At 31.0% G+C, this 13,317-nt stretch overlaps 1 protein-coding gene across 1 annotated transcript in view; it reads left to right on the top strand.

Moving 5' to 3' along the window:
* Positions 1 to 13,317, top strand: part of LOC130895123 (chloride channel protein 2-like) — a 32,916-nt gene that overhangs the window by 4,081 nt on the left and 15,518 nt on the right. The window contains exons 3-8 of the mRNA XM_057802277.1: positions 1,766 to 1,886; positions 3,615 to 3,758; positions 5,654 to 5,782; positions 8,925 to 9,215; positions 10,414 to 10,624; positions 11,704 to 11,805. Coding sequence (XP_057658260.1) covers positions 1,766 to 1,886; positions 3,615 to 3,758; positions 5,654 to 5,782; positions 8,925 to 9,215; positions 10,414 to 10,624; positions 11,704 to 11,805 — 998 coding nt within the window. The remainder of the gene's footprint in view (positions 1 to 1,765; positions 1,887 to 3,614; positions 3,759 to 5,653; positions 5,783 to 8,924; positions 9,216 to 10,413; positions 10,625 to 11,703; positions 11,806 to 13,317) is intronic.

Raw genomic sequence — 13,317 nt, 5'->3', positions numbered from 1 at the left:
GTAGTGGACCTAGTGCGTTTTTTTGACGTGGTTTTCCCAGTAGTTCCACTCCACGGATCTGTTGATATCATGTTTAATTTGAAACAATTGCAAAATAATGTAAATTAGCAGATATTGAGAAGATAAAAGCGATTTAAATTTAAAAAAAAGTTGTGGAATTTAATCGTCCGAGTCGTAACTTTCAAATTCTTCTTCTTCACTTTCATTCTGAGTGCATGTAAATTGCGTCAATAGCGATGTCACCTCGTTGTCAATAGCGATGTATCGCATGTCTCCTTATGGGAATTAAACGGATCCTCCACTGTTGGTGATTCAATATTAGAGCACAACCGGCATTGACAAAGTGTACATACGAGAGAACAAAAAAGCCCGACTTTTTTGCAATCGCATTTAACACTGCATCCCTTTTTGCAGTTCCAAAAAATTGTATTCAGCAGTTTTTCCGGAGCAGGTGGGAGTAAAATTTGAACGGGTTTTAATTTTAAAAACTGTTATTTACCCCTCCTGTAAAATACAGATATCTTGTCACAGCCAGTTATTGCGTGTGAAAATAATACATGATTTTGACACTTTGCAAAACTAGATAAACTTTTTGATGAATATATTTCCGATTGATAATGAGCTTCTTCTGGTTTTAAGAAGAAAATAACTTGTTTTACTAATATATTCTCAACAGTAAACTTTTCTTTTAACATTGAAATGAACCGAGACTTGTAAGTATTTATGAGAAATTTCCGTTGACTGGTTGGAACTATCATAAGTTCATCAAGTAAAATATCAATTGACGAAGATGTTGCTAAAGTTCGACGAGAGGTTTGGTATTTCTTGTGCAAATTTCAGCCATCAAATACGACAGTAACTCTGGAACCAAAATGTCGACTACGTATTTATCTATGATAACGTATATTTTATATTTCAAGTGTAAGTTACAATGACCGATAGAAAAATATTTTAACATTACAACTCTAGAAATGTATAAACGTGGGGCACACTCATGCATATTATGTCGATTACAACTTTTACAACTTTTTGAATCTTATATCACAGCAACCGTGGCTCGTAGGAAAAAAAGTATTGATACATTTTTTGTAGATAATTTTATGGTCTACAATTTTTTCTGAGGTATTTTCATGATAAATCTTACCGATTTTCTGAAAATCGGGGAAACCTTGACCTTTGACCTGAATAAAACTTTTTTCATACACGGGAATGGAAGGGAACTTCGAAATTTTATTATTAAACATATTTTACGCAATTTTACTGATTTTCAGCTTGGTGGGCATTTATATAGCTTCACTCTTATTTTTTGGTCTAATTTGACCGAACTATAACCAATACTCAGAAAGAAATTTTAAATAAGACGCGTGAAAAAAATGGATGTGGAAGAAATACTTAATTTTTTTGGCTGTTATATAAAATAATCTATAAAAACACACAAATAAGTAGAAAATATGAGTTGTACATAAATTTTGAACGGTACGTTCAAATGATTCAAATGATCATAGTTCATAAGTTTAGAAATTCCTAACTTTCGAGTCTTCTCAGTAAATAACAGTTTTATCAATGTTTATTGAACAAATTTTTTAATATAATAAAACTTACTATATTACTCAAAATTTAAAACAATCTAATTCAGAAACTATTCATATATTTTATCTGCAACTGAAAAATTCAGAAAATGTTATTCAAAAAACGCGCACTACTAGTAAGCAATTACTATGTTAATCAAATCATAAGTTTTAATGGCAATTCTTTGAAATTATAGATGTATGGACGATACAGTAAACAACTAGGAGAATTAGCAAAATTAGAAAGCCTGAAGGCAGCTGAAAGGAAGAGATTAAAAGCAGAAAAAAATCGTAAAAGTGATTTTAGAGGTTATCAAGGTAATATTCATTAACTGTATTCAAATTACAATAAATTATAATTGTAGGTTACGATTCATATATTTCCGTATTAGTAATTATTTATGAGTTTTTTGTTTTTTTGATCTGTTTCAAATAATTTATTTTTCTTAATATTAAGGTTCATTAATTAAACACTTTTCAATGTGCACTTTTGTCTAAGTTATTTAAAGTTTTTATAACTAATGATATTTTGAACGATTGAATGAATTATTTAAATTATACCTCTCTGTAAACTAAACATTACATGTGGTATAGAAAATAAACACTTGGAAGTCATGACAGCTGCTCTATTTTATATACATCATAACATCTGTACAATGTTATAAGTTATACTCATTGCAAGGCTTTCTGCTTAACTTTTTTTGCTTATTATTTATAGAAAATAACAGATAAGTATTGGTAAAACTATTTCTCCAAAACCTACAATTAAAAATATAAATTTTCCAGACTACGATCATGAAAATAAGTAGAGAATATTTATTAATATAAACAATTAGGGGCAATGTTATGAGATTGATTGAATTATAGCTTGCGGTAAATTTCTTTAGATAAATCCAGTTCCCATTTCAACGCCATTTCTTCGAACATTGACAGTAGTAAATCCAAATATTTCCTCAGTTATTTTTCGAAGCAATTTAATGTATTAACTAAAACGATCTCCATCGAATTGTTTCGAAAAATAACTGGACGAATATGTTGCATCCTTACATTTTTAATTATGGGAAGAATGGGGGTACAGAAACGATCAAAAAAATTAGACTAACGAAAGTTTTTATTACATTTGAAAAAAATACAAAATAAACATATAGGTACCATATAGATAGAAACATCGCGACCCAAAACATCTAGTATGGCCCCCTTTATTATTGCGATACAGGGGAGACCAGTGTTCACAGCCTATTAATTTCACTCTTAGAAAGTTCAGAATATGGGATGGCTGTATCTGCCAGACATCTTAGTCTTCTATTTAAAACGCTCACAGGTGTAGTGCTTTGGAGTTTCGTAGTGCTTACACTTTGAGAGAATGTCTATAGAGGTTGAGAAGTTGCGGGCTAAGGCACAAGTGCAGTTTCTGTAACCCAAAAAAATGCTCCTTACACGGCAGTTACATGTGTGGAAATTTAAAGGTTTACATTAAACTTACCTTTTGAAGAGTTGTCTTCTTCGACCATATGCTCTAATAAGGATTTGAACCTTCTACGCATTGGGGGTAGATGGGGTCAATGATGTCTGGCCTAATGAAGCACTTACAAGTACGTCTACAAATATTATTAAAGTTTGTTTTATTGAAGTGGTGCTTGTAGTGGAAACCAAAAGTTATCAGCGGAGACTCTAAGAACTGCTCAGTCTATAAATAGTGTTTGTCTATTCTTGAAAATTAACAAGATTAAAAAAACCTCACCAGAAAAATGGGGTGATGATTGCACCATTCACTAACCCATCTTGTTTTAAATACAAAGAGCTGAAATTTTTTTGGCATATTTTTAAAGATCCTGTTAAATTGCTCATAAATTCCGCCCAGGCTAGCCACACAGTCCTTAACTGAGCATAAGAAGGAAGATCAAACCTAAAAAAAGTACAACTCTAATATAATTAACCAGCACTTTAATATCCTTACGTTTCATTAAAAAATTATTTCCTCACTTTTAAGTTTGATTAACTAAGAAAACACTTTTTCAGTTTTTCTTAAACTATATTATATTACAGGGAAATTTGCGAAATGTGTATCGTTCTTATGGCAACATTCATTTGCTCGTTTAGGAGAAGATTGGGTATTCTTGACTCTATTGGGTATCATCATGGCAGTTTTAAGTTTTATAATGGATACTGGGATATCTGTGTGTGATAACGGTGAGTAAATAATACTAATTACAATTTTGGAAAACTGTTTGTTTTAAATTGAAAATCGTTAATATATTGTATAAAAATTACTTCGATTGAGTTTAACATGGAGAATTTCGAAAGAAAAAAAGAATAATATGTAAGACTTCTTCCTTCATATTGCGACACTATTTTGTGATAAAATAGAATTAATAGCTTTTAATTCAATATTAGGAATAAACTACTAAGCTTCTCGTACATTATACATTCTAGAACTTCTTTTATACTATAAAATTCGATAAAAAAACTAAAAATCTTAACAAAAATATTCAAAATATCGTTACATTATAATGTAAAATTAAGTAAAATATCTATCAGTGAATATTCTTCTTCTACACCCTTTTTTCCAAATTCTTTATCCCTTAAATTCCTTCAAAAGAACTTTGTCGGCGTCATCAAGACTAAAACCATCGTTCAAATCAAATTTCATTAGACTGAGCTAGTTTGGAATCAATAGTCACTTATTGCTTAGTTGGAGAATAGGACAGATGAGGCATTAATTTGTAATATAGTCATGAATTTTTGCGATGAAAAGTGCAAATATGTGTTGCCTTACATTGTCTTGGTACAAAAGAAATTATGAGCCAACGTGAGAAACATCTCACAGAGAGCTTTTACCAAATCGGACGAATACGGTGGCTGAGCGATGACTCTCGATTCGTGTTTGGCTAAAACATCATATAATGTGATGGCGTGGTGGAAAATCCATAATTGTCTGCTCAGAAACCTGATTGTTAACGACGAATTACTTCACGTAGATACTTGGAAATTCTCTGGTTCTCCGGAACTAATTTATGGTGAACCACGCCACGATATTCGCAGAAAACAATGAATGTAGGATCCTCAACTACGATATCTCTTTTGTGACCTCTACTACAAGTTACTTTTGCTAAAGATTTCTTTGGGAACGAGTTCTTTGGGTACGAGTCTAGTATTGTCAACCTTCATATCCAAAAAATTAACCAAATTATGTTGAGTCGATCTATAAAAACTGTTGAAAGCCTTCTATTATTTTTCGATGCCTGCACGACCATTTTCAAGCACCATTTCCTCAACTTATTATTGATAACAGAGGTAACTTGGAAGAGACAAACTTTGGACGACTTGATGACCTTAAATTAATGCTTTATGCCACTCAAATACATGCGTTTACGATGGAGTAGGCTCCTCAAAACACTTCTGTAACATTTAAACGATTCTTTAGCAGTGATTTCATTAGAAACACGAAATTTCCAGCAAACTCGTTGCTCAACTTTTCTCCATAGTCAATATAGTAAATAATATTTATTATTATTTATATATTATTATCAAAAAAGGTTGTGCAAATTCAAGAAAAAAATTTTATCAATTTGATTTGCGAGTGCAGTTTAAATGAACACGACTCAAATTTGATCAGACTACTACTTGTATTTATAGTTAATGGAAGTAAGTTTGGTATTAACGTTTTATAAAAGTTTACATATACCACTGGGAGACCCAGAAACATCACCGTCATTCCTAAGAATTTAATGCCTCATTATTTGAAAAAAATTATAGAGAAAAAATATTCGTTTCTAAATAGTACGGAACAAGTTCAATTTGTTACGGGAACTTAAAATTTTTTTATTCATTACTTGATCTTAATACTGTTGGAACCCAATTTTCATATCAATTAGTTACAGACAGTCTGCTGGAACAAGAGTCTTGCATTTCTTAAACATTTCAAAAACTACAGGGTAATCCATTTGAAATAACAACGTTCATTAAATTCCTTCCAAGTCCCTTTGACTTGATTTCTGTTGAATAACGAATTTGGAGATGTTTCCTTTCAAGTATATGAATCGTTTAAACTCTTCCGTCGATGCTCATACTTCTATCTTTTTTAGCTAGATTGTGGTTATTTAAAGATCTCACAAATCATCCAGCAACTCAATATGCAGCATGGATTTCTCTTCCAGTTTGTCTAATTTTATTTAGCACAGGATTTGTTCAAGTAATTGCTCCACAATCAATAGGTAAGTCGGTATTTATTAAATCATAACGTTGTATTGATGACTTGAGTCAGTCAACATCTGAGTCGCAAAACCCACTGAATATGCCTAGTTGAAATTGAATTCTGATAATTCATTATTTAGTGTGGAAACTACTCTATGAAGAAATAAGGTCATAATTAGAATGAAATCCGCTATGGCAATGTAAATTCACGGATTTTGAGAAATTTTGTGCTAAAATGGAATTTTCACAACATTATTTATAATGATTTTTAGAAATGCCTAAAAGAAGAGGAATGTCCTCATTGTTTGTAGGTATTTTGTAGCCAGTCTTTTTATTCGCGAGCAATAGTGTTTAATTGATATAACAAACAGTTATAATAATATAACAGTACAATTATTGTGAAATATCATCACATATCATTGACTTGTTTTTTTTTATTTTGATGACATACGCCAATAATATCTAGAAATTTCGTCCGATGGTCGAATACAGAAAGTATTCTATCCACTCAGTAAAAGAGTTTTTTCGTTATTATAAGCGGTTGTGGTAATTTTGCCGTAACCATCACTACTAGAATCATTAATGAGCCCTTAAAGAGTACAGAACACTTGGGCGCTTCTCCAAGATTAGAGAAGCGCACGAATTACAGAGAAAAGGTACATCTATCCGCCTTATCAAACTTTGTACACTTTGTACTTTATGTAGAAAACATTGTTGGTTTACGCATCATGGAATTTATGTTGATCGCGCGTAAAAATTTAATTACAACAGTAACAAATTTGGCAAAGATACAGAAGCAGTTGGTAGCATTAAGTAGACACACAAGAAAAGGTACTAAAGCGTCAATTTTTGCGTAGACAAATCAGAATCTACTTTTGTAATTTAATAGTAGGCACAACTATCTCGCATGCTGAAACGTTGAAGTAGAAGTAAGTACAACTTGTTTTAGATTTTGTCGACATTATCATTTACTTCATTATTGAACTATTTAGATCGATTAAAACGGACGACATTATTAAATGAAAATTAGTAACTAAACCAAAAAATCTAGTTTAGTTGCTACTCCTGAAGATTTGAAAAATTTAAAGAAATCTATCTATCGAAGAGGATGTACTGTCTTTGGCTTGATCAAAACAAGAAGTACAAATATCAAAAAAGAGCATTTGACTGTACATATAATATCATTTGTTTTCTTTTTCTTGGAAATCTCTCGGCTAACAATATATGTTAATAACTATTGTGTAAGTTCTTCACACAGTTGTTTCGTACTCTTATAGTAGACTGGGGCTTTAAAGCGAGGAGATCGACAATAGACCAAACTGTCGACATTAAACAACTTTAAGATAAAGCGTAGGAACAAAATCTAAGTCTACATATGTTAATTTATTGTTTATAGACAGGTCTATGATACCACCAAGAGACAAGAAATGTATGAGGCAATTAAAAAGTTAAGTATACCAGATAAATTGAAGAGACTAATGAAAATGACGATACGAAAAACGCGAGCAAAGTAATTTGTGGTAGTACTTTTAACAAACTAAAGATGAGAAAAAATGGTTTGGAAACCCAAGGTTCAATTTATATACATCAATGTCTAGCATATGCGGACTACATAGTACAGGAAAGAACTTGAAAGTGTATTTAAACTACTGGAAGAAAAGGCAAGAGAATATAGCTTAGTGATCAACGAAAAAAAACTACATGGTAATAAAAGACAATGAAACAACCTATATCACTATAATAGAAATAAAAGTTAATAGAAAAGGTGGCAAAAATGGAATATTTGGGAGTTACCATCAGAAATAAAAGAGGCAAAGAAATGGAAATAGAGGAAAAAATAACAAAAGCAGTAAAGCAACAGGAATGGTATGGTATGGAAAATGGAAAGATTTTCCACGCACAGCTGAAATAAAAATGTACCAAACAATAAAAAAAAATTGCGGTGGAATTAAATAAGATAGAGGGTACAGAAGAAGATCAAACAGAGAACTGTTAGAATTGTATAAGCACCCAAGTATAACAAGAGTTAGGTCCAAATTGGCCGTAGGTTATATTGGATTTGGTGAATGGTATTTTTACCTTTTAAATGGGCATTTATTTAATGAACAATTAAATATCAGAGAATGCACCTTTACTGCCAAAATTGTACGCTGGTTGTAATAGTCTAGGCAGAACGAACAACTAATGTTTGTGAAACCTTTCATAGTAGCTTCAATTTCAATTTACCCAAATATCTTTAAATTATTGTACTGTAATGTATTTATTTATACGATTTCTATTCGTGGGGTGAAATAATAAATACTGTCTCTTACGTTCTTTATTTATTCAAATACTTTACACTACACTAACTTATAATATAATTCACTTATCATTATCACTTAACTAACTTTATTCGATTACTGTCTATATCGCTCTGTTCACTACGACTATTTATTATAAACTGCTCTTCAGAACTCCATATATATTCCAAAAGAATTCTAAAAACTAGAAAAAAATGAAATAAAAAAAATGATATATGATAGACCTTCTTAGAAATTATTCAAATGGAACAATGTAAATAAACCGCTGGCTATAATAAAAATATTAAACAAAAAACGAATTCCGAGTATTTCAATCGTGCATCATAAATTGCTGCATTCGGCGAATTTCAGAATTCTATAATAGCCGGAGAGGGGCGGCTTAAGGACCCATTTCGCGAACTTGTTCGTAACAGTATGTTTTGAAAGATGTACAAATTGAAACAAATATGAAATTAAATAGTATCCGCATTCTTATTAGGATAAAAATTCAAACTATAAATAGAGACATAAATATACCGACAACTAGTTTAATCAACACGTATAAGTAGGCTGGATTTTGTGTAGACAAATGTAATACCACAGATAACTGTGTAATTATAAAAAATATAAATAAATAATTTGTTTTATTCTTATTGCAATCTATTAGTAACTTCTAAAATTTTAAAGTACCTGTCTTCTTTGTCCAAAATTATATATAATCCTAATCGCTGACCTGCCAAGTCTCTTGCGCTTAAGGATCCTATAGGATTAAGACCACCTAAAATTAAAACATTGTCATGCCGAAATGACCCATGCCCATTTGGAGTGGCATCGGTTATCAGAGAATAAATAGAGCTGAATATAAAATTATTAATATTTTCAGGGTCTGGTATCCCAGAAATGAAAACCATTCTTCGGGGTGTAGCGTTAAAAGAATATTTAACATTTCGAACATTGGTAGCAAAAATAGTTGGATTAACAGCAACACTAGGAAGCGGTATGATCCTTGGTAAAGAAGGTCCTTTTGTACATATTGCCAGTATTATAGCAACTTTATTAAGTAAATTAGTAACGGGTTTTCAAGGAATATATGAAAATGAAAATAGGACCACTGAAATGTTGGCCGCAGCGTGTGCTGTAGGAGTGGCTAGTTGTTTTGCAGCGCCAGTTGGAGGTATGGAGGAACTTTCTTATCATTTAAAATTATAGCTTTCATTATATATATATATATATATATATATATATATATATATATATATATTATATAGTTCCCCTTTTTATTTATTTATAAATATTGATACAAAAGTATAGATACACTTGATACACTCAAGGTAACAATTTCAGGAAAGTTAACTTTGGTTTCCAAAGCTCTTATGGAAATTATGGTTAGAAAATTAGGAGAATAACTGAAGATAGTGATACAGATCTGGATATGTTTTTAGTTAGTACTAATTATAAGAGATAAGAAAATTACAGGAAATCTAAAAGATTAACGAGGACATTGAAGGTATCAAAATAAATTCAATTGATATGTTTCAAAATAGAATGGAGAATTTCCTGTAAAATATCCAATATATAGTAGCAAAAGTAGCTGATGGTGATCACTGAAATATATAGGGTGTCCTATTGAGAATAAAGAAATATTAGTCAGTTTTTCTATAAGTGGAAGGGGTATGAGGCTCTAAATATCTTTGTATCTTTAAGAGTACTATCTTGTAGAATTCAGAGTTCACAGTTGTTTCTTTTGGAATTTTTATCTTCAGCAACAGTTTTGCCAATGGCATCGAATCTTTATATCAATTCCAGCATATTAAAACTTACGACTTCCTTTTTGTTCTTTAGTCAAAAGCTTCGGAGCAAATTTTGCACAATTTGGGACTGGTCTTATTTGTTAAAACGCTTGATATGGACCAGTATGAATTATTTACAAAGTCCTTGAAATGTTAATTCCCTGTTTGAAAAAATTGGTTCGTCTACTTCTTGCCGGCTGTTTTGAGCTATTGTTTCCAATAATAGTTCAACCATACACGAATTTCATATTTATCGCCCTACATACATATAAAAACGTACTTTGCCGTTAATAAACAAAAAGAGATTATTTAACAAATTACGACATGTTTAAATTGAGGCGGAATTGTTACATATGAAAACCAGGATAACCACCTATGAGACAGCCCTCAAAAAAAACTGGATACACTTGGAAAGGTAAATAAAGATTAAGGTAGAAAAATCAAGTGAGAGGAGATATAAAACAATATAATATTAGAGATGTTGAGCTCAATGACTTCCCTAAATATTGCATCCTTGTTATATTTTTATAATTTTTGAAAGTTTTCAAATTATTTAACTGTTGTGAACTGTTTTTAATAAAGGTGTACTATTCAGCATTGAAGTAACCACCACATACTTTGCCGTCCGTAATTATTGGCGAGGATTTTTTACTGCCGTTTGCGGTGCTACAACATTCCGTTTGTTGGCAGTATGGTTTCAAAAAGCTGAAACAGTACGTGCCGTTTTTAGAACGAACTACCATATGGACTTTCCGTTCGATCCACAAGAATTGTTTGTATTCGCGTTAATGGGGTAAGAAATCATACTTTTTTATAGGTTATCTGTTTTAGTACTATAGAATATTTGAAAATAAAAATTTGGATAATTTATTTTTCCCATAAGATATAAAAAGCATGACAAGATGAATTGAATTTAGGAAAGAAGGTGAAAACCAGGTAAATTTTTTCAAATCATCAGCATGCTCTTATTCCTACTCATACTTTAATTTCCTGAGTTCAATTTTTTCTTTCTAGATCCATATTTATTTAATTTTATTCCTATTCACCAAAGACAACAGATATAACTAAAAACTAGTGAAAAAAATAGTTTTGCGTTGTCCCTCGACGAAAAGTGGATACAAAACCTTACGACAGAATTAAAACAAATGAGAAACGAACAAAAAAGATACAGACAGAATATAAGATAGACAACATAGAAAAAAAGAGAATTAATATTGTGATACAAATATAATATTACTAATAATTTATCATGAAAGAAAATGAAAAATGTAGCAAAAGTTAATATTTCTATTTTGAGGAAGAAATAATGAAATCAAGGATAAATTGAAGGAAATGAAGGACCCGAACATTTAAACACACGAGCAAGACAGTAAGGGAAAAGAGAAGTCAGATGATGTAGAAGAGATGTGAAAAAAAAATAGGTTATCAAAAGGATGAAAGGAGATAAATGGATATACATATACGAGTATTAAAAAAGAGAACTATTTGAAAGACCTCAACACTTAAGTAGGACAAAAGATGAAGTAAACAGATATATAATTGGAATAAATGAAGAAGACATGAAAAATAACACTGACAAAGATGAAGATAAAAATCTGGTAGTAACAAACACATTTTATACATATAGATACATACGCCCAACTATACGAGAGAAGCAATAAGTAGAAACGAAAGATGTACATTGGTGATGTGATTAGAAATTGACGCTAGTATTTAATTTTGAATTCCCGATATACAATATACTATTGTAGTATCCATTATTTTTCTATTTAATTCTGTAGTATACGAATATATAAACTGAAAATTCAAAACAAGAACTTATAATAATAAATAATGCAGATCTATTTTTTTAAATAATAAATTTACTTTCAGTGTTTTGTGTGGCCTAGGAGGTGCTTTCTATGTATGGATGCATCGACAGTACGTGTTATTTATGAGAAATAGTAAAATCATAAACAATTTCTTAAAAAGAAGGTAATTGCTTCTATTTTTAAGTTAGATAGGTACGAACTAGAAACATTTAAGTCAATTATTTTTTAAATAGTAGTTCAGCATGTGGGGATTTTACTTTCTTTGAATTATCGTTGAGACCTAATGGAACACAAAGTAGATTCTAGCTTAACGATGCGATTGTTGTATCAAGTAACCCCCTTGGCCGAGGTCAGATTGACTGTCGGTAAGCCACATAAAAAGCATAAAGCGGTATGACCGCCACAGATCAATTTAATTGGCGATTTTTTAAACGGGTATGCTACAAATTTTAGTATATCTAAAATTAATGTGAAGACATAAGAAGTATTTAATTATTTTCTGAAGTTACTATACAATTAATGTCCTTGATAGTTTAGAATGAGTTAAAAATATAGATGTTATAAAGTTACCTTTAAGGCATATAAAATTGCTGTAAAAATAAAGTTCGAAGAAGAATTATATGGCCTGATGGAATATTTCGCATTGGTACAAGCCAAATAGCTTTGTTACATATATGGTCCACTGTAGCGGTGAAATTCTTGAGGAAATGTTTGATTCTTAACAGTATCTTTTGACTTTTTCAAATATATATATACAACAGTGATTTCATTAGATTTGTTTTAATCCTAACCTCTTTCTAAATGAGAAGTATGTGTTACAAATACAAATTATTAGTAGTTATCTCCTTTTGGAGACAATTTAAAACGACTGTTCTAATTGATCTATAGCAGAAATGTTTTATTTTAGTGCTTCAGTCAAATGAATTGGTAATAAATGATAGTGGTGATAGGGGATAATCTAAAGGCAAAATTTACATGTTCAATGTCAGCGCTTTGTTTGTTGATAATACCGAAATCGGATTGACGACGATTTATAAAGTAATTGACGTCGGGTTTCATAATCCCACCCTAACTGGCACTTTAATCAAAGGTTCCTTTAGATTAAAGGGCCTTTTAACTTAGTTGCTAAAATGAAATGGTCCCATAATCGATTTGTAAGATTCTCTCAAGTAAAGGCTCCTTTAAGACTTTAAAAGGAGGTTGACAATACCCTGCCCATTTCCAATGTGTCGTTAAAAAAAGTGTAGAAGTGAGTGTTATTTGTGGTAACATTTCTTTTGGCTTGATCTCTGGTAGTGAACAGTTCCATTCAATTTTTCATTTCAATTAGTCTATTCAATAACTATTTTTATCATTTTTAATCGTAACTATTGAAGGTTTCGTATAGTTGCTCCTTGTTCACATAATAGATTTATTGTACAAATTTGAAGCGTGTCTATTCACGTTTTCCAGTTTTGTGATGAGATATCCGCTGTCACCTATTAAAATATATCTTCCAAAGTTTCTTTCCTCAAATTTCCTTCTCAAAGCACTGTTATTGAATATTGTCTGGTCGGGAACAGAACCTGGCTAACGAGCTACAATGTTACGAATCCAAAACCGATGATCGGATACAGTTTGTTCGTTTTTATCTATGTCGATATATTTTTCGTTCTTGCATGAGCTTAAACTTATG

This window comes from Diorhabda carinulata, chromosome 6 (genome assembly GCF_026250575.1).
Source record: "Diorhabda carinulata isolate Delta chromosome 6, icDioCari1.1, whole genome shotgun sequence".
NCBI lineage: Eukaryota > Metazoa > Arthropoda > Insecta > Coleoptera > Chrysomelidae > Diorhabda > Diorhabda carinulata.
Note: the sequence above shows the minus strand (reverse complement) of the source record. Positions and strands in the feature narration are given on the sequence as shown.